At 48.5% G+C, this 19,053-nt stretch overlaps 1 protein-coding gene across 2 annotated transcripts in view; it reads right to left on the bottom strand.

The window, feature by feature from the left end:
• The window catches only part of gigyf1a (GRB10 interacting GYF protein 1a), a 39,812-nt gene that overhangs the window by 4,103 nt on the left and 16,656 nt on the right, over window positions 1-19,053 (bottom strand). Inside the window, exons 12-21 of one of the 2 annotated variants that reach the window (XM_052459728.1) lie at window positions 18,866-19,041; window positions 18,506-18,665; window positions 9,205-9,371; window positions 8,358-8,467; window positions 7,519-7,619; window positions 7,302-7,375; window positions 3,272-3,409; window positions 2,841-3,038; window positions 2,307-2,500; window positions 1,805-1,971 (exon numbers count right to left, since the gene is read on the bottom strand). In XM_052459728.1, coding sequence (XP_052315688.1) covers window positions 1,805-1,971; window positions 2,307-2,500; window positions 2,841-3,038; window positions 3,272-3,409; window positions 7,302-7,375; window positions 7,519-7,619; window positions 8,358-8,467; window positions 9,205-9,371; window positions 18,506-18,665; window positions 18,866-19,041 — 1,485 coding nt within the window. Of the gene's footprint in view, window positions 1-1,804; window positions 1,972-2,306; window positions 2,501-2,840; window positions 3,039-3,271; window positions 3,410-7,301; window positions 7,376-7,518; window positions 7,620-8,357; window positions 8,468-9,153; window positions 9,372-18,505; window positions 18,666-18,865; window positions 19,042-19,053 lie in introns of both variants that reach the window. The other variant, XM_052459727.1, reaches the window with a different exon arrangement.

Here is a 19,053-nt window from a genome sequence, read left to right as displayed (position 1 = left end):
GACATTTATGTAGGTGTCATAACCAGCCATAAAATAACTACAGGTCTAAATATATGTGCCATGGCAGTGTTATAACAGGTTATGACAACTGTTTTGACATGGTTATGACTGTCATAACGTGTTATATGACACTGGGTGTCAAGTAAAGTGTGACCAAAATGTATTATGGACAAAAGGCAAAAGTCATGTAGATAAGAGTTTGGGGATTTAGAGAGTGAGGGAGAGGAGAGGTGAAAGCATAGACAGCAGGGTTGCGAGTGTTGCTATCCAGCGAAGAGGACGGCCGTTCGGGTTAGGAGGTGACGGTCTCAGGGGAAAAGGAGGGGAACGGTGGAAGAGTTCCAAGTCCAGAGGAGAGGAGGAGTTGTGACATCATAGGAAGAGCTAAGGAGTTACAGAAGGTGTGTTTTACCGTCCCGTTGGGAGGAGGAGTTGTGACATCATAGGAAGAGCTAAGGAGTTACAGAAGGTGTGTTTTTACCGTCCCGTTGGGAGGAGGAGTTGTGACATCATAGGAAGGGCTAAGGAGTTACAGAAGGTGTGTTTTACCGTCCCGTTGGGAGGAGGAGTTGTGACATCATAGGAAGAGCTAAGGATTTACAGAAGGTGTGTTTTTACCGCCCCGTTGGGAGGAGGAGTTGTGACATCATAGGAAGAGCTAAGGAGTTACAGAAGGTGTGTTTTTACCGTCCCGTTGGGAGGAGGAGTTGTGACATCATAGGAAGAGTTAAGGAGTTACAGAAGGTGTATTTTACCGCCCCGTTGGGAGGAGTTGTGACATCATAGGAAGAGCTAAGGAGTTACAGAAGGTGTATTTTACCGTCCTGTTGGGAGGAGGAGTTATGACGACATCATAGGAAGAGCTAAGGAGTTACAGAAGGTGTATTTTACCGTCCCGTTGGGAGGAGGAGTTGTGACATCATAGGAAGAGCTAAGGAGTTACAGAAGGTGTATTTTACCGTCCCGTTGGGAGGAGGAGTTATGACATCATAGGAAGAGCTAAGGAGTTACAGAAGGTGTATTTTACCGCCCCGTTGGGAGGAGGAGTTATGACATCATAGGAAGAGCTAAGGAGTTACAGAAGGTGTATTTTACCGCCCCGTTGGGAGGAGGAGTTGTGACATCATAGGAAGAGCTAAGGAGTTACAGAAGGTGTATTTTACCGCCCCGTTGGGAGGAGTTGTGACATCATAGGAAGAGCTAAGGAGTTACAGAAGGTGTATTTTACCGTCCCGTTGGGAGGAGTTATGACGACATCATAGGAAGAGCTAAGGAGTTACAGAAGGTGTATTTTACCGTCCCGTTGGGAGGAGGAGTTGTGACATCATGGGAGGAGGAGTTGTGACATCATAGGAAGAGCTAAGGAGTTACAGAAGGTGTATTTTACCGTCCCGTTGGGAGGAGGAGTTGTGACATCATAGGAAGAGCTAAGGAGTTACAGAAGGTGTATTTTACCGCCCCGTTGGGAGGAGTTGTGACATCATAGGAAGAGCTAAGGAGTTACAGAAGGTGTGTTTTACCGTCCCATTGGAAGGAGGAGTTGTGACATCATAGGAAGAGCTAAGGAGTTACAGAAGGTGTATTTTACCGTCCCGTTGGGAGGAGGAGTTATGACGACATCATAGGAAGAGCTAAGGAGTTACAGAAGGTGTATTTTACCGTCCCGTTGGGAGGAGGAGTTGTAGGCTTGGGTGTTAGAAGGTGAAGGGAGTGACGGAGAGAGGTAACTGTCAGTGTAGGTGGTGTTGAGGGTTAGGAGGTGGTGGTGGTGGGGGGAGTAACAGAAAGAGGTCAAGGTTCTTACCATCCAGTGGGGAGGAGGTGTTGTTGGCTTGGGTGTTGAGGGCATGCAGCATCTGTTCACACCAGGTGGTGAACCCGTCCTGAGGCGTCTTGATGCCCTGCAGCAGCTTCAGCAGCTTGTCCTCCTCATCCGTACGCTGCTTCCTACGACTTAACATATACTGCTCACTACAGGGAGGGAGAGGGTGGGGGTGGGGGGTGTGGGTTAAATACACACGCAAACATACCGACAGTCACATAAACCATTTACTGCTCACAAGGACAGAGAGAGGGGGTATTTAAATACACACGGCACCCAAGGAGAGACATTAAAGGGCACACAAAAACTCAGTGAGCGTTTGAATATAGATCGAGTTGGAGAAAGTCCGGTGGGGGGGCGACGACGACAAGGGAGAAAATAGGACAGACAGGGAGAGAGAAAGAGGGAGAGACGGAGAGTGAGATCAAGGCTTTCGGGTGCATGTATAGCGAGAGCTCTACTGAGAGGTGTTGTTCTCATCTACCTGAGTGAGGGGCTGCTGCGGCTGTTCTTCAGACCCTGCATGCTGCCACCTCTGGACTGGTTCTTCACCGCCTCCTCCCACAGACCCATGGCCCCTCCGCCTCCAGCCTTACCCTCCATCCCCCCTCCGCCTCCCCACAGGCCCCCTGGGACAGCACCTCCGTCCCCCCACTGACCCATGGACATGCCTTGATGCTGAGGAGAGAGAGGAGATGGAACAACAATATTAGACCAGAGTGGACAAGGAACCAACAGAAAGCATCCAATGTCATACTAATGCATTGTACCGTGCCTACAAGCATTTCCACAGCTTCTCATTGTGAGTGCTGTATGTGGGAGTGTCAGCACTCCGTCTCATTCTTCCCATTCTTTGGATGACATGTTTGTGCTTGCACAGTCTGTGGCTTCCTATTCGAGTAGTCTTTCTCAAGCAGAGTGAATCCCAGATATTCTGAAGAACACTGTACACGTGGGCGCATATGCTATTATACTACTTTGCAGTCTTCTCAGTGTGTGTGTTTCAGTAACTACTCACGCGTTCCCTCTGTTGCTGCTGGGCTCTCTGCTGCTGTTTGAGAAGCCTCTCGGCTTCCTGCATGTCCAGCAGACTGAGGCCCTTGGCCCCTGGCTTGTTGAGGCCCCCAGTGCCCCAGCCAGACCCCACCCCGGAGCCTGAGCCCTGCTGAGGGGCCTGCTGGAGCAGCTTCATGATCAGCTCCTGCTGCTGGCGACACTGGAGGGGAGGGGAGAAACACACACACAGCGTGAGGGTACTTCATGTACAAGATAGGATGGAAATCCAAAGATACATAGACATGCATTATACACCCCCCCACACACACACACTATCAAGACACTATCAAGAAAAAGAAAAAGAAAATAAAAAAACATGTCAAAGTACTCAACACCCTCTAAAACAGTTCAGGTAAAATCTTCCGATTTCATCAGCTCTAACATTGTACTCACCTGTTTGCGTCTGAAAATCTCCTCCTCCTCCCTCCTCTTCTGCTCCTCCTGCTGCCTCCTTTTCTCCTCTCTCCTCTTGCGCTGCTCCTCCTCTTCGCGCTTCGTCCTGAGTTCAGCCTCCCTCCTCTCCTGCTGGAGCTGCCATAGGGGTCAGAGGTCAATGTGGAAGACCACTAGGTCAATACAGACTGAGCTATTTCAACACATTTTTGCTTGTGCTTGGGAAAAATACCCCCTAATCGAAAAATGTTTTATAAAAAGGGCCAGAATATACAGTGCAATCGGAAAGTATTCAGACCCCTCGACTTTTCCACATTTTGATACGTTACAGCCTTAATCTAAAATTAATTGAATAGTTTTTTCCCCCCTCATCAATCCACACACACGATACCCCATAATGACAAAGTAAAAACAGGTTTTATTTACAAATAAACTAAAACATGTCACATTTACATAAGTATTCAGACCATTTACTCAGTACTTCGTTGAAGCACCTTTGGCAGTGATTAGGGCCTTATTGGGTACGACGCTGCAACCCTGGCCCGCCTGTATTTGGGAAAATTCTCCCATTTTTCTTTGCAGATCCTCTCAAGATCTGTCAGGTCAGATGAGGAGTGTCGCTGCACAGCTATTTTCAGACCTCTCCAGAGATGTTAGTCCAGGCTCTGGCTGGGCCACTAAAGGACATTCAGAGACTTGTCCCGAAGCCACTCCTGTGTGTCTTGGCTTTGTGCTTAGAGTTGTTGTCTTGTTGGGAAGGTGAACCTTCGTCCCAGTTGGAGGTCCTGAGGGCTCTGGAGCAGGTTTTCATCAAGGATCTCTCTGTACTTTGCTCCGTTCATCCTTTGCTTAATCCTGACTAGTCTCCCAGTCCCTGCTGCTGAAAAACATCCCCACAGCATGATACTGCCACCACCATGCTTCATCGTAAGGATGGTGCCAGGTTTCCTCCAGACGTGACACTTGGCATTCAGGCTAAAGAGTTCAATCTTGGTTTCATCAGACCAGAGAATCTTGTTTCTCATGGTCTGAGAGTCCTTTAGGTGCCTTTTGGCAAACTACAAGCGGGCTGTCATGTGCCTTTTACTGAGGAGTGGCTTCCATCTGGCCACTCTATAAAGGCCTGATGGGTGGAGTGCTGCAGAGATGGTTGTCCTTCTGGAAGGTTCTCCCATCTCCACAGAGGATCTCTGTCAGAGTGACCATCGGGTTCTTGGTCACCTCCCTGTTCAAGGCCCTTCTTCTCCGATTGCTCAGTTTGGCCAGGCGGCTAGCTCTTGGAAGAGTCTTGGTGGAGGCCACTGTTCTTGGGGACCGTCAATGCTGCAGTCATTTTTTGGTACCCTACCTCAGATCTGTACCTTGACACAATCCTGTATCGGAGCTCTCCGGACAATTCCTTTGACCTCATAGTTTGGTTTGAGCTCTGACATGCACTGTCAACTGTGGGACCTTATATAGACAAATGTGTGCCTTTCCAAATCATGTCCAATCAACTGAATTTACCACAAGTGGACTCCAATCAAGTTGTAGAAACATCTCAAAGATGATCAACAGGACATACCGAAGCTTAATTTTGAGTCTCATAGCAAAGGGTTTGAAAACTTAAGGTATTTCTGTTATTTATTTTTTAATAAATTTGCAAAAAATGTCTAAAAACCTATTTTCACTTTGTCATGATGGGTTGTTGTGTGTAAATTGTTGAGGAATTTGTTTCATTTAATCCATTTCAGAATTAAAGGCTGTAACATAGCTAAATGTGGAAAAAGTGATGGGGTCTTTTATAGTTTCAGAATCCAGTGTAGACATGCCAGCTGAATTCAGAGACTGAAAGACTCTTGGTTCCAAGATATCCTCATTTTGATATACAGTACCAGTCAAAGGTTTGGTCTCACCTACTCATTCAATGTTTTTTCTTTATTTTTTTACTATTTTCTACATTGTTGAAACCAAAGTGTTAAACAACTCAAATTATATTTTATATTTGAGATTCTTCAAAGTAGCCACCCATTGCATTGATGACAGGTAAAGGTGACATGAAGCTGGTTGAGAGAATGCCAAGAGTGTGCAAATCTCTCAAGGCAAAGAGTGGCTACTTTGAAGAATCTCAAATATAAAACGTATTTTGATTTGTTGAACACTTTTTGGGTTACATGATTCCATGTGTGTTATTTGATATCTTTGATGTCGTCACCATTATTCTACAATGTAGTAAATAGTCAAAAGAAAGAAAAACACTTGGATGAGTAGGTGTGACCAAACTTTTGACTAGTACTGTATGTGACTCATTTCAGGAAGCTAGGCGTATGTCGCATGTCACTACTTCACAGGAGAGGCATTTGAACGTCTTTATTCTTTTGAGACAAATGTGTTGTTTTTTTAGCAGAAATGCCTTCTGGAACATGTGAACATTCATGTGTCCTCATAACAAAAATGAATTCCATCTGTAAATACAATTGTTTCATGACAAGCTTGGTTGGTTTAGCTGAGGAAAGACGGGAATCTTCCAGCTAGCCATGATTGGCTGAGATAATGGATGGGCTAGACATTCCAGGAGATGAGTTTCGATTGGTCTTCCATGTAGCATGCTTCTGTCTATAATGTAAGCTGCTCAGTATATGTTGATAGTCCTTTCTACTGCAGCGTTTTTGAAAGATATAACGTTAGCCATCAAGAACTACAAAAGTTATGCTACTTACCTCAACAACGTTAATGCCCCTGAACTTAGCAGGTGCTATATACAGATCAGTAGGAAAAAAAGTGATGGGCTACTTTCTGCATAGTGTGAACCGGAATGACTTGACTTGACACAACGCTGGCCAAACAAAACTGAGTTAAATGGTTCCAGTCTACCGTGAAGAGTTCATCCATGTCCACGGGTAAGAGTCTAGCTGCAAGTTAAAAGTGTACTGTTAGCTAGCTAGTGAACGTTAGCTGGCTGGCTCGCTAGCTAACGTTACGTGTATGATCTGTGTAGTAATATTATTTGAATCAGAAATCCATTTGTATCGCTAGTTATAGCCTTATAGCCTAATTTTAGCTTGCTAACGTTGAACCTAGTTGGTTAGCTTTAGTTACCTGCAGATTCATACTGACAATGTTTGTATTGGTAGTAGTATGAGTCGGGATTATGCCGGGTCATTGTTTAGCTAGCTACGTGTCTAAACAAAGACTCCACTTCGACAGATGATTACATTACTCATCAAGTTAGCCAGGTGTGATTACAGCCATCTATTGTATTTTATGAACATGACAAGTGACCCATCCACTTATCTAGATGTTGTTTTGGGGTGGTTATAACATTTCTTTCACATGACCCATCAATGTAGACAATTGAGTGTGGGATGGCGTCATGTAATAATTGTAAAAATATTTATACAAATTATTTTTATCTGGACACTGTTTTTGATATTACGACTATGTAAGTAACCATTTCACTGTAGCGTTTACACCTTCTGTATCCTGTACATGTGACAAATGAACTTAAACTTGATTTGATATAGTGTGTGTTTACCAGAAACGGTCATGTGAACAACATGACTTGCACCAAAGTCAAATTAGGATATAGGCCAAGGATTAGATAGTACATTTTCACCTGGCAATTATTATTTTTTTAAACCAGTTTTAGTCTTGATATCTTTGGCTGTTAACGACACTACTCCCTCTGTTTAGCACATGGCCTCACATGGGAATTCTTAAAGAGATGGGTGGGCTAAGGCTTTAGAGGGTGTGAACGATGCTGAATGAGTAAAGACAAAGAGCTCTTCAGTAGGTGTACCAAAATATTCAAGGGCCATTCTCTCAAAAGTGGGGTTACAAGTTTATCAACTTTCAAAGCAGAATTACATTCCCATTGTTCCCCAACTGCAGTTGTACCATTTTCTAGCTGTCTCTTTTATCCAATATGAAAAACACAATTTCAAATGTTGCTACATAAAACCAAATCCAGGCGGTCAGTCACATACATTTATGTGGAAATCTACAACGGTGTGTTACTAGGTTCCCACAGCCAAAGGGTGCCAGCACTCACCTTCTGAAGCTGTTCGAGTGTTGGACCCTGAGTTGAAGAATTCATTGTTAAGTCCCATAAACTGGCTTCACCGCCTGCATGGACAGAAGAGAGAGAGGGGAGGGGGGGTAAGAGTGTTGGAAAGTCATCCCACTCTATACTGTGGCAGTGAGCAAAACATTCACAAGCACTGACATTGATTGATGAATTTATACGTATGCACACAGCGTCTGTGTACCTGATTGCTGTGAAGCTGAGGTATGCATGTCCCACATGGACCCTGTATCTGGCACTGACATCGACCTGTTCACTGAAGGCATCATACCCTGTTCTCCACACCTAGGACAAAAAAGCGAGAGACTTGTAAAACATGGAAACTGCGAGGGAAATGCTTGCCAAACGGGTTGGAACCGGGAACAGGAAAATACTGACATTTTTTGAGGAACAGAATCAGAACAGGGAACGAAAGTGATCTGTACTGTTCCAGAACAGAAACGTTATTTTAAAAGAATGGGAACAGATTAATAACGTATTTTAGGTTCTGGGCATTTTTTCTTCAGTCCCACAAAAAGCGTTGCTAGAGTGTGTGCGTAGGCAACTTGTCCCTCTCCTTTAAAAGCATAGTCTAGTAGCCTACTGATGTTACAAGTGTGACTCCGAAATAAGGGAGAGAAATGTTTTATGAGAGAAGAATGGATTAAACTTTTCAATGCCAGTTATGTTTTACATTGGATGTATTAACTACAAAAAGACGTGTTATTTAAATTCTGGTGCTGCTCTGCACACACAAGCTTGTTAGCTAGCTAGCTGGTCCAACATTAAGCCAACTCTCTGAAGTTCAAACATTCAAAGTTCATTCGTAGAAGCCGCTCCTCCGTAGGTAAAATCTGTGGGCCTAATTCAGAATGAAACGATTGGAAAATAAATTTAGTTCCAACCCGATATCAGCTGCAAGATTATTCTTTTGATATAGCCTTTTCATTTTGTTACACCTTTACTTGATAAGTGGCTCCACTTTGCTTAGTTCCAATTCCATTTTCCACAAAACTTAATGTGTCATTTTTCCCTATGACGTACCTGTTGATGAGCTGGAATAGCTGCTGCTGCTGCTGGAGCTGCTGATAGAGAGCAGCTGCTGCCAAGTCCTGTTGCTGCTGCTTCTTCAGACGGTCCTGATCCATGTTACCCTGAGAGGAACACACAGGATAAATACAGGAACAGTCACACACACAGGAGATACATACAGGCTACATGCACAGCTCAATGTCCACACACACACAAATCTCATAAAGCACAGCAAGAGCAAACCCCAAAATATTCAGCCTCCAATATCTATGCTGCAGTAGTCTATGTGCCGGGGGGGTCAGCCTGGGGGTCAGTCTGTTATATCTGGTGTAATTCTCCTGTCTTATCTGGTGTCCTATGTGAATTTAAGTATGCTCCCTCTAAGAGGACCTGAGCCCTAGGACCATGCCTCAGGACTACCTGGCCTGATGACTCCTGGCTGCCCACAGTCCTCCTCGGTCGTGCTGCTGCTCCAGTTAACTGTTCTGCCTGCTGCTATGGAACCCTGACCTGTTTACCAGACTTTCTACCTTGTCCCGGACCTGCTGCTTTGCTTGCTGTTTGGGGTTTTAGGCTGGGTATCTGCATCTGTATAAGCACTTTGTGACATCTTACTGATGTAAAAAGGGCTTTATGAATCAACTTCCATTGTACAAATACAACAATAGATTACGACACTATAAATAAGTAGACGCTATAGCATTGAGCACTACTCTCGACAGTAGTCATAGAACAAAAACCCTGTGGCATACAATACAATAGGACTCCTCTACATTCCACCCCCCCCCCCACACACTGCCTCACTCACAGCAGGACCCCGGGGTGGCAGCGGCTGCGGGCGCGGTGGTGGAGGTCTCACCAGCAGGGGCGGTGGGGAGGGCCCGGGGGCGAAAGGCACACGCCCCCACATCTTGATGACGTCGCCCAGCGGCTGGAAGCCCTCGTCGCAGCCCCTCTTCACCAGCAGAGACATGGAGAAGTAGCCCGCCTGGAACCACTCGTACATCTCCAGGGTGGTGAACGGACCTACGGGGGGGGGTAGCGGGAAGGTGGTGACACAAGAATTGTGACTGTGTGTGTGCATGTATGTTGCGACTGTGCGTGTATGTTGCGACTGTGTGCGCGCGCGTGTGTGTGTTTGTTGCGACTGTGTGCGCGCGTGTGTGTTTGTTGCAACTGTGTGCGCGCGTGTGTGTTTGTTTTGCGACTGTGTGCGTGTGTGTTTGTTTGTTGCGACTGTGTGTGTGTGTGTGTTGCGACTGTGTGTGTGTGTGTGTGTGTGTGTTGCGACTGTGTGTGTGTGTGTGTGTTGCGACTGTGTGTGTGTGTGTGTGTTGCGACTGTGTGTGTGTGTGTGTGTGTGTTGCGACTGTGTGTGTGTGTGTGTGTGTGTGTTGCGGTTGTGTGTGTGTGTGTGTGTGTGTTGCGACTGTGTGTGTGTGTGTGTGTGTGTGCGACTGTGTGTGTGTGTGTGTGTGTTGCGACTGTGTGTGTGTGTGTGTGTGTGTGCGACTGTGTGTGTGTGTGTGTGTGTGTTGCGACTGTGTGTGTGTGTGTGTGTGTGTTGTGTGTGTGTGTGTGTGTGTGTTGCGACTGTGTGTGTGTGTGTGTGTGTTTGCGACTGTGTGTGTGTGTGTGTGTTGTTGCGACTGTGTGTGTGTGTTGCGACTGTGTGTGTGTGTGTTGCGACTGTGTGTGTGTGTGTTGCGACTGTGTGTGTGTGTGTGTGTGTTGCGACTGTGTGTGTGTGTGTGTGTTGCGACTGTGTGTGTGTGTGTGTGTGTTTGCGACTGTGTGTGTGTGTGTGTGTGTTGCGACTGTGTGTGTGTTGCGACTGTGTGTGTGTGTGTGTGTGTGTGTGTGTGTGTGTGTGTGTGTGTGTGTGTGTTGCGACTGTGTGTGTGTGTGTGTGTGTGTGTGTGCGACTGTGTGTGTGTGTTGCGACTGTGTGTGTGTGTGTTGCGACTGTGTGTGTGTGTGTTGCGACTGTGTGTGTGTGTGTTGCGACTGTGTGTGTGTGTGTGTGTGTGTTGCGACTGTGTGTGTGTGTGTGTGTGTGCGACTGTGTGTGTGTGTGTGTGTGTGTTGCGACTGTGTGTGTGTTGCGACTGTGTGTGCGACTGTGTGTGTGTGTGTGTGTGTGTGTGTGTGTTTGCGACTGTGTGTGTGTGTGTGTGTGTGTGTGTGTGTTGCGACTGTGTGTGTGTGTGTGTGCGACTGTGTGTGTGTGTGTTTGCGACTGTGTGTGTGTGTGTTGCGACTGTGTGTGTGTGTGTGTGTGTTGCGACTGTGTGTGTGTGTGTGTTGCGACTGTGTGTGTGTGTGTGTGTGTGTGCGACTGTGTGTTTGCGACTGTGTGTGTTGCGACTGTGTGTGTTGCGACTGTGTGTTGCGACTGTGTGTGTGTGTGTGTGTGTGTTGCGACTGTGTGTGTGTGTGTGTGTGTGTGTGTTGCGACTGTGTGTGTGTGTGTGTGTGTGTGTGTGTTGCGACTGTGTGTGTGTGTGTGTGTGTGTTGCGACTGTGTGTGTGTGTGTGTGTGTTTGCGACTGTGTGTGTGTGTGTGTGTTGCGACTGTGTGTGTGTGTGTGTGTGTTGCGACTGTGTGTGTGTGTGTGTGTTTGCGACTGTGTGTGTGTGTGTGTGTTGCGACTGTGTGTGTGTGTGTGTTGCGACTGTGTGTGTGTGTGTGTGTGTGTGTGTGTGTGTGTGTGTGTGTGTGTGTGTGTGTGTGTGTGTGTGTGTGTGTGTGTGTGTGCGACTGTGTGTGTGTGTGTGTGTGTGTGCGACTGTGTGTGTGTGTGTGTGTGTGTTGCGACTGTGTGTGTGTGTGTGTGTGTTGCGACTGTGTGTGTGTGTGTGTGTGTGTGTTGCGACTGTGTGTGTGTGTGTGTGTGTGTGTGTTGCGACTGTGTGTGTGTGTGTGTGTGTGTGCGACTGTGTGTGTGTGTGTGTGTGTTGCGACTGTGTGTGTGTGTGTGTGTTTGCGACTGTGTGTGTGTGTGTGTGTGTTGCGACTGTGTGTGTGTGTGTGTGTTGGGACTGTGTGTGTGTGTGTGTGTGTTGCGACTGTGTGTGTGTGTGTGTGTGTTGCGACTGTGTGTGTGTGTGTGTGTTGCGACTGTGTGTGTGTGTGTGTGTGTGTGTATGTTGCGACTGTGTGTGTGTGTGTGTGTGTGTTGCGACTGTGTGTGTGTGTGTATGTTGCGACTGTGTGTGTGTGTGTGTGTATGTTGCGACTGTGTGTGTTTATGTTTATGCGTTGAAACTGTGTGTATGTTGCGACTGTGTGTGTGTGTGTGTGTGTGTGTGTTTGCGACTGTGTGTGTGTGTGTGTGTGTATGTTGCGACTGTGTGTGTGTGTGTGTGTGTATGTTGCGACTGTGTGTGTGTGTTGCGACTGTGTGTGTGTGTATGTTTATGTATGTTGCAACTGTGTGTGTGTGTATGTTGCGACTGTCTGTGTGTGTGTGTGCTGCGACTGTGTGCGTGTGTGTGTGTGTTGCGACTGTGTGTGTGTGTGTGTGCGACTGTGTGTGTGTGTTGCGACTGTGTGTGTGTGCGACTGTGTGTGTGCACGTGTGTGCGTGTGTTGCGACTGTGTGCGTGTGTGTGTATGTTGCGACTGTGTGCGTGTGTGTGTATGTTGCGACTGTGTGCGTGTGTGTGTATGTGTGTGTTGCGACTGTGTGTGTGTGTGTTGCGACTGTGTGTGTGTGTGTGTGTGTGTGTGTGTTGCGACTGTGTGTGTGTGTGTGTTGCGACTGTGTGTGTGTGTGTGCGTGTGTTGCGACTGTGTGCGTGTGTTGCGACTCTGTGCGTGTGTTGCGACTCTGTGCGTGTGTTGCGACTGTGTGTGTGTATGTTGCGACTGTGTGCGTGTGTGTGTGTGTGTTGCGACTGTGTGTGTGTGTGTATGTTGCGACTGTGTGTGTGTGTGTGTGTGTATATGTTGCGACTGTGTGTGTGTGTGTGTGTGTATATGTTGCGATTGTGTGTGTGTGTGTGTGTGTGTGTGTGTGTGTGTTGCGACTGTGTGTGTGTGTTTACGACTGTGTGTGTGCGTGTGTTGCGACTGTGTGTGTGCGTGTGTGTGCGTATGTTGCGACTGTGTGTGTGCACGTGTGTGCGTATGTTGCGACTGTGTGCGTGTGTGTGTGTTGCGACTGTGTGTGTGTGTGTGTGTATGTTGCGACTGTGTGTGTGTGTGTGTGTGTGTTGCGACTGTGTGTGTGTGTGTGTGTGTGTGTTGCGAGTGTGTGTGTGTGTGTGTGGCGACTGTGTGCGTGTGTTGCGACTGTGTGTGTGTGTGTGTGTGTGTGTATGTTGCGACTGTGTGCGTGTGTGTGTGTGTATGTTGCGACTGTGTGCGTGTGTGTATGTTGCGACTGTGTGTGTGTATGTGTGTGTTGCGACTGTGTGTGTGTGTATGTTGCGACTGTGTGTGTGTGTGTTGCGACTGCGACTGTGTGTGTGTATGTGTGTGTGTGTGGCGACTGTGTGCGTGTGTTGCGACTGTGTGCGTGTGTGTGTGTGTATGTTGCGACTGTGTGCGTGTGTGTGTGTGTATGTTGCGACTGTGTGTGTGTGTGTGTGTGTGTGTTGCGACTGTGTGTGTGTGTGCGACTGTGTGTTGCGACTGTGTGTGTGTGTGCGACTGTGTGTTGCGACTGTGTGTGTGTGTGTGTGTGTGTGTGTGTGTTGCGACTGTGTGTGTGTGTGTGTGTGTGTTGCGACTGTGTGTTGCGACTGTGTGTGTGTGTGTGTTGCGACTGTGTGTGTGTGTGTGTGTGTTTGCGACTGTGTGTGTGTGTGTGTGTGTTGCGACTGTGTGTGTGTGTGTTGCGACTGTGTGTGTGTGTGTGTGTGCGACTGTGTGTGTGTGTGTTGCGACTGTGTGTGTGTGTGTGTTGCGACTGTGTGTGTGTGTGTGTTGCGACTGTGTGTGTGTGTGTGTGTTGCGACTGTGTGTGTGTGTGTGCGACTGTGTGTGTGTGTGTGTGTGTGTGTTTGCGACTGTGTGTGTGTGTGTGTGTGTGTTGCGACTGTGTGTGTGTGTGCGACTGTGTGTGTGTGTTGCGACTGTGTGTGTGTGTTGCGACTGTGTGTGTGTGTGTGTGTGTGTTGCGACTGTGTGTGTGTGTGTGTGTGTGTGTTGCGACTGTGTGTGTGTGTGTGTGTGTGTGTGTGTTGCGACTGTGTGTGTGTGTGTGTGTGTGTGTGTGTGTGTGTGTGTATGTTGCGACTGTGTGTGTGTGTGTGTGTGTTGCGACTGTGTGTGTGTGTGTATGTTGCGACTGTGTGTGTGTGTGTGTGTGTGTTGCGACTGTGTGTGTGTGTGTATGTTGCGACTGTGTGTGTGTGTGTGTGTATGTTGCGACTGTGTGTGTGTGTATGTTTATGTACGTTGAAACTGTGTGTGTATGTTGCGACTGTGTGTGTGTGTGTGTGTGTGTGTTGCGACTGTGTGTGTGTGTGTGTGTGTATGTTGCGACTGTGTGTGTGTGTGTGTGTGTTGCGACTGTGTGTGTGTGTGTGTATGTTGCGACTGTGTGTGTGTGTGTGTGTATGTTGCGACTGTGTGTGTGTGTTGCGACTGTGTGTGTGTGTATGTTTATGTATGTTGCAACTGTGTGTGTGTGTATGTTGCGACTGTCTGTGTGTGTGTGTGTGTGTGTGTGTGCTGCGACTGTGTGCGTGTGTGTGTGTGTTGCGACTGTGTGTGTGTGTGTGTGTTTGCGACTGTGTGTGTGTGTGTGTTGCGACTGTGTGTGTGTTGCGACTGTGTGTGTGCACGTGTGTGCGTGTGTTGCGACTGTGTGCGTGTGTGTGTATGTTGCACTGTGTGCGTGTGCGTGTATGTTTGCGACTGTGTGCGTGTGTGTGTATGTGTGTGTTGCGACTGTGTGTGTGTGTGTTGCGACTGTGTGTGTGTGTGTGTGTGTGTGTGTGTGCGACTGTGTGCGTGTGTGTGTTGCGACTGTGTGTGTGTGTGTGTGTGTGCGTGTGTTGCGACTGTGCGTGTGTTGCGACTCTGTGCGTGTGTTGCGACTGTGTGTGTGTGTGTTGCGACTGTGTGCGTGTGTGTGTGTGTTGCGACTGTGTGTGTGTGTGTGTATGTTGCGACTGTGTGTGTGTGTGTGTGTGTATATGTTGCGACTGTGTGTGTGTGTGTGTGTGTATATGTTGCGACTGTGTGTGTGTGTGTGTGTGTGTGTGCGACTGTGTGTGTGTGTTACGACTGTGTGCGTGTGTTGCGACTGTGTGTGTGTGTGTGTGCGACTGTGTGTGTGCGTGTGTGTGCGTATGTTGCGACTGTGTGTGTGCACGTGTGTGCGTATGTTGCGACTGTGTGCGTGTGTGTGTGTTGCGACTGTGTGCGTGTGTGTGTTGCGACTGTGTGTGTGTGTGTGTATGTTGCGACTGTGTGTGTGTGTGTGTGTATGTTGCGACTGTGTGTGTGTGTGTGTGTGTGTGTGGCGACTGTGTGCGTGTGTTGCGACTGTGTGTGTGTGTGTGTATGTTGCGACTGTGTGCGTGTGTGTGTATGTTGCGACTGTGTGCGTGTGTATGTGTGTGTTGCGACTGTGTGTGTGTGTGTATGTTGCGAGTGTGTGTGTGTGTGTGTTGCGACTGTGTGTGTGTGTGTGTGTGTGTATGTGTGTGTGTGTGGCGACTGTGTGCGTGTGTTGCGACTGTGTGCGTGTGTGTGTGTGTGTGTATGTTGCGACTGTGTGCGTGTGTGTGTGTTTGTTGCGACTGTGTGTGTGTGTGTGTGTGTGTGTTGCGACTGTGTGTGTGTGTGTGTTGCGACTGTGTGTGTGTGTGTGTTTGCGACTGTGTGTGTGTGTGTGTGTGTTGCGACTGTGTGTGTGTGTTGCGACTGTGTCTGTGTTGCGTGTGTGTGTGTGTGTGTGTTGCGACTGTGTGTCTGTGTGTTGCGTGTGTGTGTGTGTGTGTTGCGACTGTGTGTGTGTATGTTTATGTATGTTGCAACTGTGTGTGTGTGTATGTTGCGACTGTCTGTGTGTGTGTGTGTGTGTGTGTGCGTGTTTGCGACTGTGTGCGTGTGTGTGTGTGTTGCGACTGTGTGTGTGTGTGTGTGTGTGCGACTGTGTGTGTGTGTGTGTGCGACTGTGTGTGTGTGTGTGTTGCGACTGTGTGTGTGTTGCGACTGTGTGTGTGTGTGTGCGTGTGTTGCGACTGTGTGCGTGTGTGTGTATGTTTGCGACTGTGTGCGTGTGTGTGTATGTTGCGACTGTGTGCGTGTGTGTGTATGTGTGTGTTTGCGACTGTGTGTGTGTGTGTTGCGACTGTGTGCGTGTGTGTGTTGCGACTGTGTGTGTGTGTGTGTGTGTGTGCGTGTGTTGCGACTGTGTGCGTGTGTTGCGACTGTGTGTGTGCGTGTGTTGCGACTGTGTGTGTGTGTATGTTGCGACTGTGTGCGTGTGTGTGTGTGTGTTGCGACTGTGTGTGTGTGTGTATGTTGCGACTGTGTGTGTGTGTGTGTGTGTGTATATGTTGCGACTGTGTGTGTGTGTGTGTGTGTGTGTGTGTGTGTGTGTGTTGCGACTGTGTGTGTGTGTTACGACTGTGTGCGTGTGTTGTGACTGTGTGTGTGTGTGTGTTGCGACTGTGTGTGTGCGTGTGTGTGTGTATGTTGCGACTGTGTGTGTGTGTATGTTGCGACTGTGTGCGTGTGTGTGTGTGTGTTGCGACTGTGTGTGTGTGTGTATGTTGCGACTGTGTGTGTGTGTGTGTGTGTATATGTTGCGACTGTGTGTGTGTGTGTGTGTGTGTATGTTGCGACTGTGTGTGTGTGTGTGTGTGTGTATATGTTGCGACTGTGTGTGTGTGTGTGTGTGTGTGTGTGTGTGTGTGTTGCGACTGTGTGTGTGTGTTACGACTGTGTGCGTGTGTTGCGACTGTGTGTGTGTGTGTGTTGCGACTGTGTGTGTGCGTGTGTGTGTGTATGTTGCGACTGTGTGTGTGTGTGCGTATGTTGCGACTGTGTGCGTGTGTGTGTGTGTTGCGACTGTGTGCGTGTGTATGTGTGCGACTGTGTGTGTGTGTGTATGTTGCGACTGTGTGTGTGTGTGTATGTTGCGACTGTGTGCGTGTGTTGCGACTGTGTGCGTGTGTTGCGACTGTGTGTGTGTGTGTGTGTGTATGTTGCGACTGTGTGTGTGTGTGTGTGTGTATGTTGCGACTGTGTGTGTGTGTGTGTGTATGTTGGGATTGTGTGGGTGTGTGTGTGTGTGTGTTGCGAGTGTGTGCGTGTGTGTGTATGTTGCGACTGTCTGTGTGTATGTTTATGTATGTTGCAACTGTGTGTGTGTGTGTTGCGACTGTCTGTGTGTGTGTGTGTGTGTGTGTGTGTGTGTGTGCGTGTGTTGCGACTGTGTGCGTGTGTTGCAACTGTGTGTGTGTGTGTGTGTTGCGACTGTGTGTGTGTGTGTGTTGCGACTGTGTGTGTGTTGCGACTGTGTGTGTGCACGTGTGTGCGTGTGTTGCGACTGTGTGCGTGTGTGTGTATGTTGCGACTGTGTGCGTGTGTGTGTATGTGTGTGTTGCGACTGTGTGTGTGTGTGTGTGTGTGTGTTGCGACTGTGTGCGTGTGTGTGTTGCGACTGTGTGTGTGTGTGTGTGTGTGTGCGTGTGTTGCGACTGTGTGCGTGTGTTGCGACTGTGTGCGTGTGTTGCGACTGTGTGCGTGTGTTGCGACTGTGTGCGTGTGTGTTGCGACTGTGTGCGTGTGTGTGTGTGTTGCGACTGTGTGTGTGTGTGTATGTTGCGACTGTGTGTGTGTGTGTGTGTGTGTGTTGCGACTGTGTGTGTGTGTGTTGCGACTGTGTGTGTGTGTGTGCGTGTGTTGCGACTGTGTGTGTGTGTTGCGACTGTGTGTGTGCGTGTGTGTGTATGTTGCGACTGTGTGTGTGCACGTGTGTGCGTATGTTGCGACTGTGTGCGTGTGTGTGTGTGTTGCGACTGTGTGCGTGTGTATGTTGCGACTGTGTGTGTGCGTGTGTGTGTTGCGACTGTGTGCGTGTGTGTGTGTTGCGACTGTGTGTGTGTGTGTGTGTGTATGTTGCGACTGTGTGTGTGTGTGTATGTTGCGACTGTGTGTGTGCGTGTGTGTGTATGTTGCGACTGTGTGCGTGTGTGTGTGTGTTGCGACTGTGTGTGTGTGTGTGTGTTGCGACTGTGTGTGTGTGTGTGTTTGCGACTGTGTGTGTGTGTGTGTTTGCGACTGTGTGTGTGTGTGTGTGTTGCGACTGTGTGTGTGTGTGTGTGTTGCGACTGTGTGTGTGTGTTGCGACTGTGTGTGTGTGTGCGACTGTGTGCGTGTGTTGCGACTGTGTGCGTGTGTGTGTGTGTGTTGCGACTGTGTGCGTGTGTGTGTGTTTGTTGCGACTGTGTGTGTGTGTGTATGTTGCGACTGTGTGTGTGTGTTGCGACTGTGTGTGTGTGTGTGTGTGTTGCGACTGTGTGTGTGTGTGTGTGTGTTGCGACTGTGTGTGTGTGTGTGTGTGTTGCGACTGTGTGTGTGTGTGTGTGTGTGTGTGTGTGTGTGTGTGTGTGTATGTTGCGACTGTGTGTGTGTGTGTGTGTGTATGTTGCGACTGTGTGTGTGTGTGTGTGTGCGTTGCGACTGTGTGTGTGTGTGTGTGTGTTTGCGACTGTGTGTGTGTGTGTTGCGACTGTGTGTGTGTGTGTGTGTGTGTTGCGACTGTGTGTGTGTGTGTGTGTGTGTTTGCGACTGTGTGTGTGTGTGTTGCGACTGTGTGTGTGTGTGTTGCGACTGTGTGTGTGTGTGTGTTGCGACTGTGTGTGTGTGTGTGTTGCGACTGTGTGTGTGTGTGTTGCGACTGTGTCTGTGTGTTGCGTGTGTGTGTGTGTGTGTGTTGCGACTGTGTGTCTGTGTGTTGCGTGTGTGTGTGTGTGTGTGTGGCGACTGTGTGTGTGTATGTTGCGACTGTGTGTGTGTGTGTGTGTATGTTGCGACTGTGTGTGTGTGTGTATGTTGCGACTGTGTGTGTGTGTTGCGACTGTGTGTGTGTGTGTGTATGTTGCGACTGTGTGTGTGTGTGTGTGTGTGTATGTGTGTGTGTGTATGTTGCGACTGTGTGTGTGTGTATGTTGCGACTGTGTGTGTGTACCCTGGATCTCTGCCTGGGGGTCCTTGTAGAACCACTTCATGGCAGCGTCGTGGGAGAGGGGCAGTGCAGAGGCTGTGTTTCTGCTCTCCTGCAGCGTCTGGGTAAAACACTCCTCCTCTAGAGATGTGTCCTGCAGGGACGCCACCATCTTCTCTGCCTCCTGCACACAGAGGAAGACAGACAGGTGGGGTTCATAAAACACTACATCACTTATCTGGGCTGTACTCTTACCAATGTTTCCTCTGTAATATTACTACATACTGAGACTGGAGTGTTGTTTCAATCCGTCTTACAGGTCCTTACAGTCCAGGGTTTCATATGTGTTCAGGAAACCCGTCCCCAGACTAGTAGTGTTCCTACCTGTTGCAGGTGCTTCATGCCCTCGTCATCCTCGGTGTCACCCCCTGGTGGCAGGGGGAGGTGGGTAGCAGCAGAGGAGGAGGAGGAGGCGGAGGGAGGGGGGGAAGGCAGACTGGAGGAGGTGCTGGGGCTCTGCTGGGTGGTGGAGTCCTCTACTGGTGATCCTTCAGGAACTACTACAACAACAA

This window comes from Oncorhynchus keta, chromosome 13 (genome assembly GCF_023373465.1).
Source record: "Oncorhynchus keta strain PuntledgeMale-10-30-2019 chromosome 13, Oket_V2, whole genome shotgun sequence".
Classification (NCBI taxonomy): Eukaryota; Metazoa; Chordata; class Actinopteri; order Salmoniformes; family Salmonidae; genus Oncorhynchus; species Oncorhynchus keta.
Note: the sequence above shows the minus strand (reverse complement) of the source record. Positions and strands in the feature narration are given on the sequence as shown.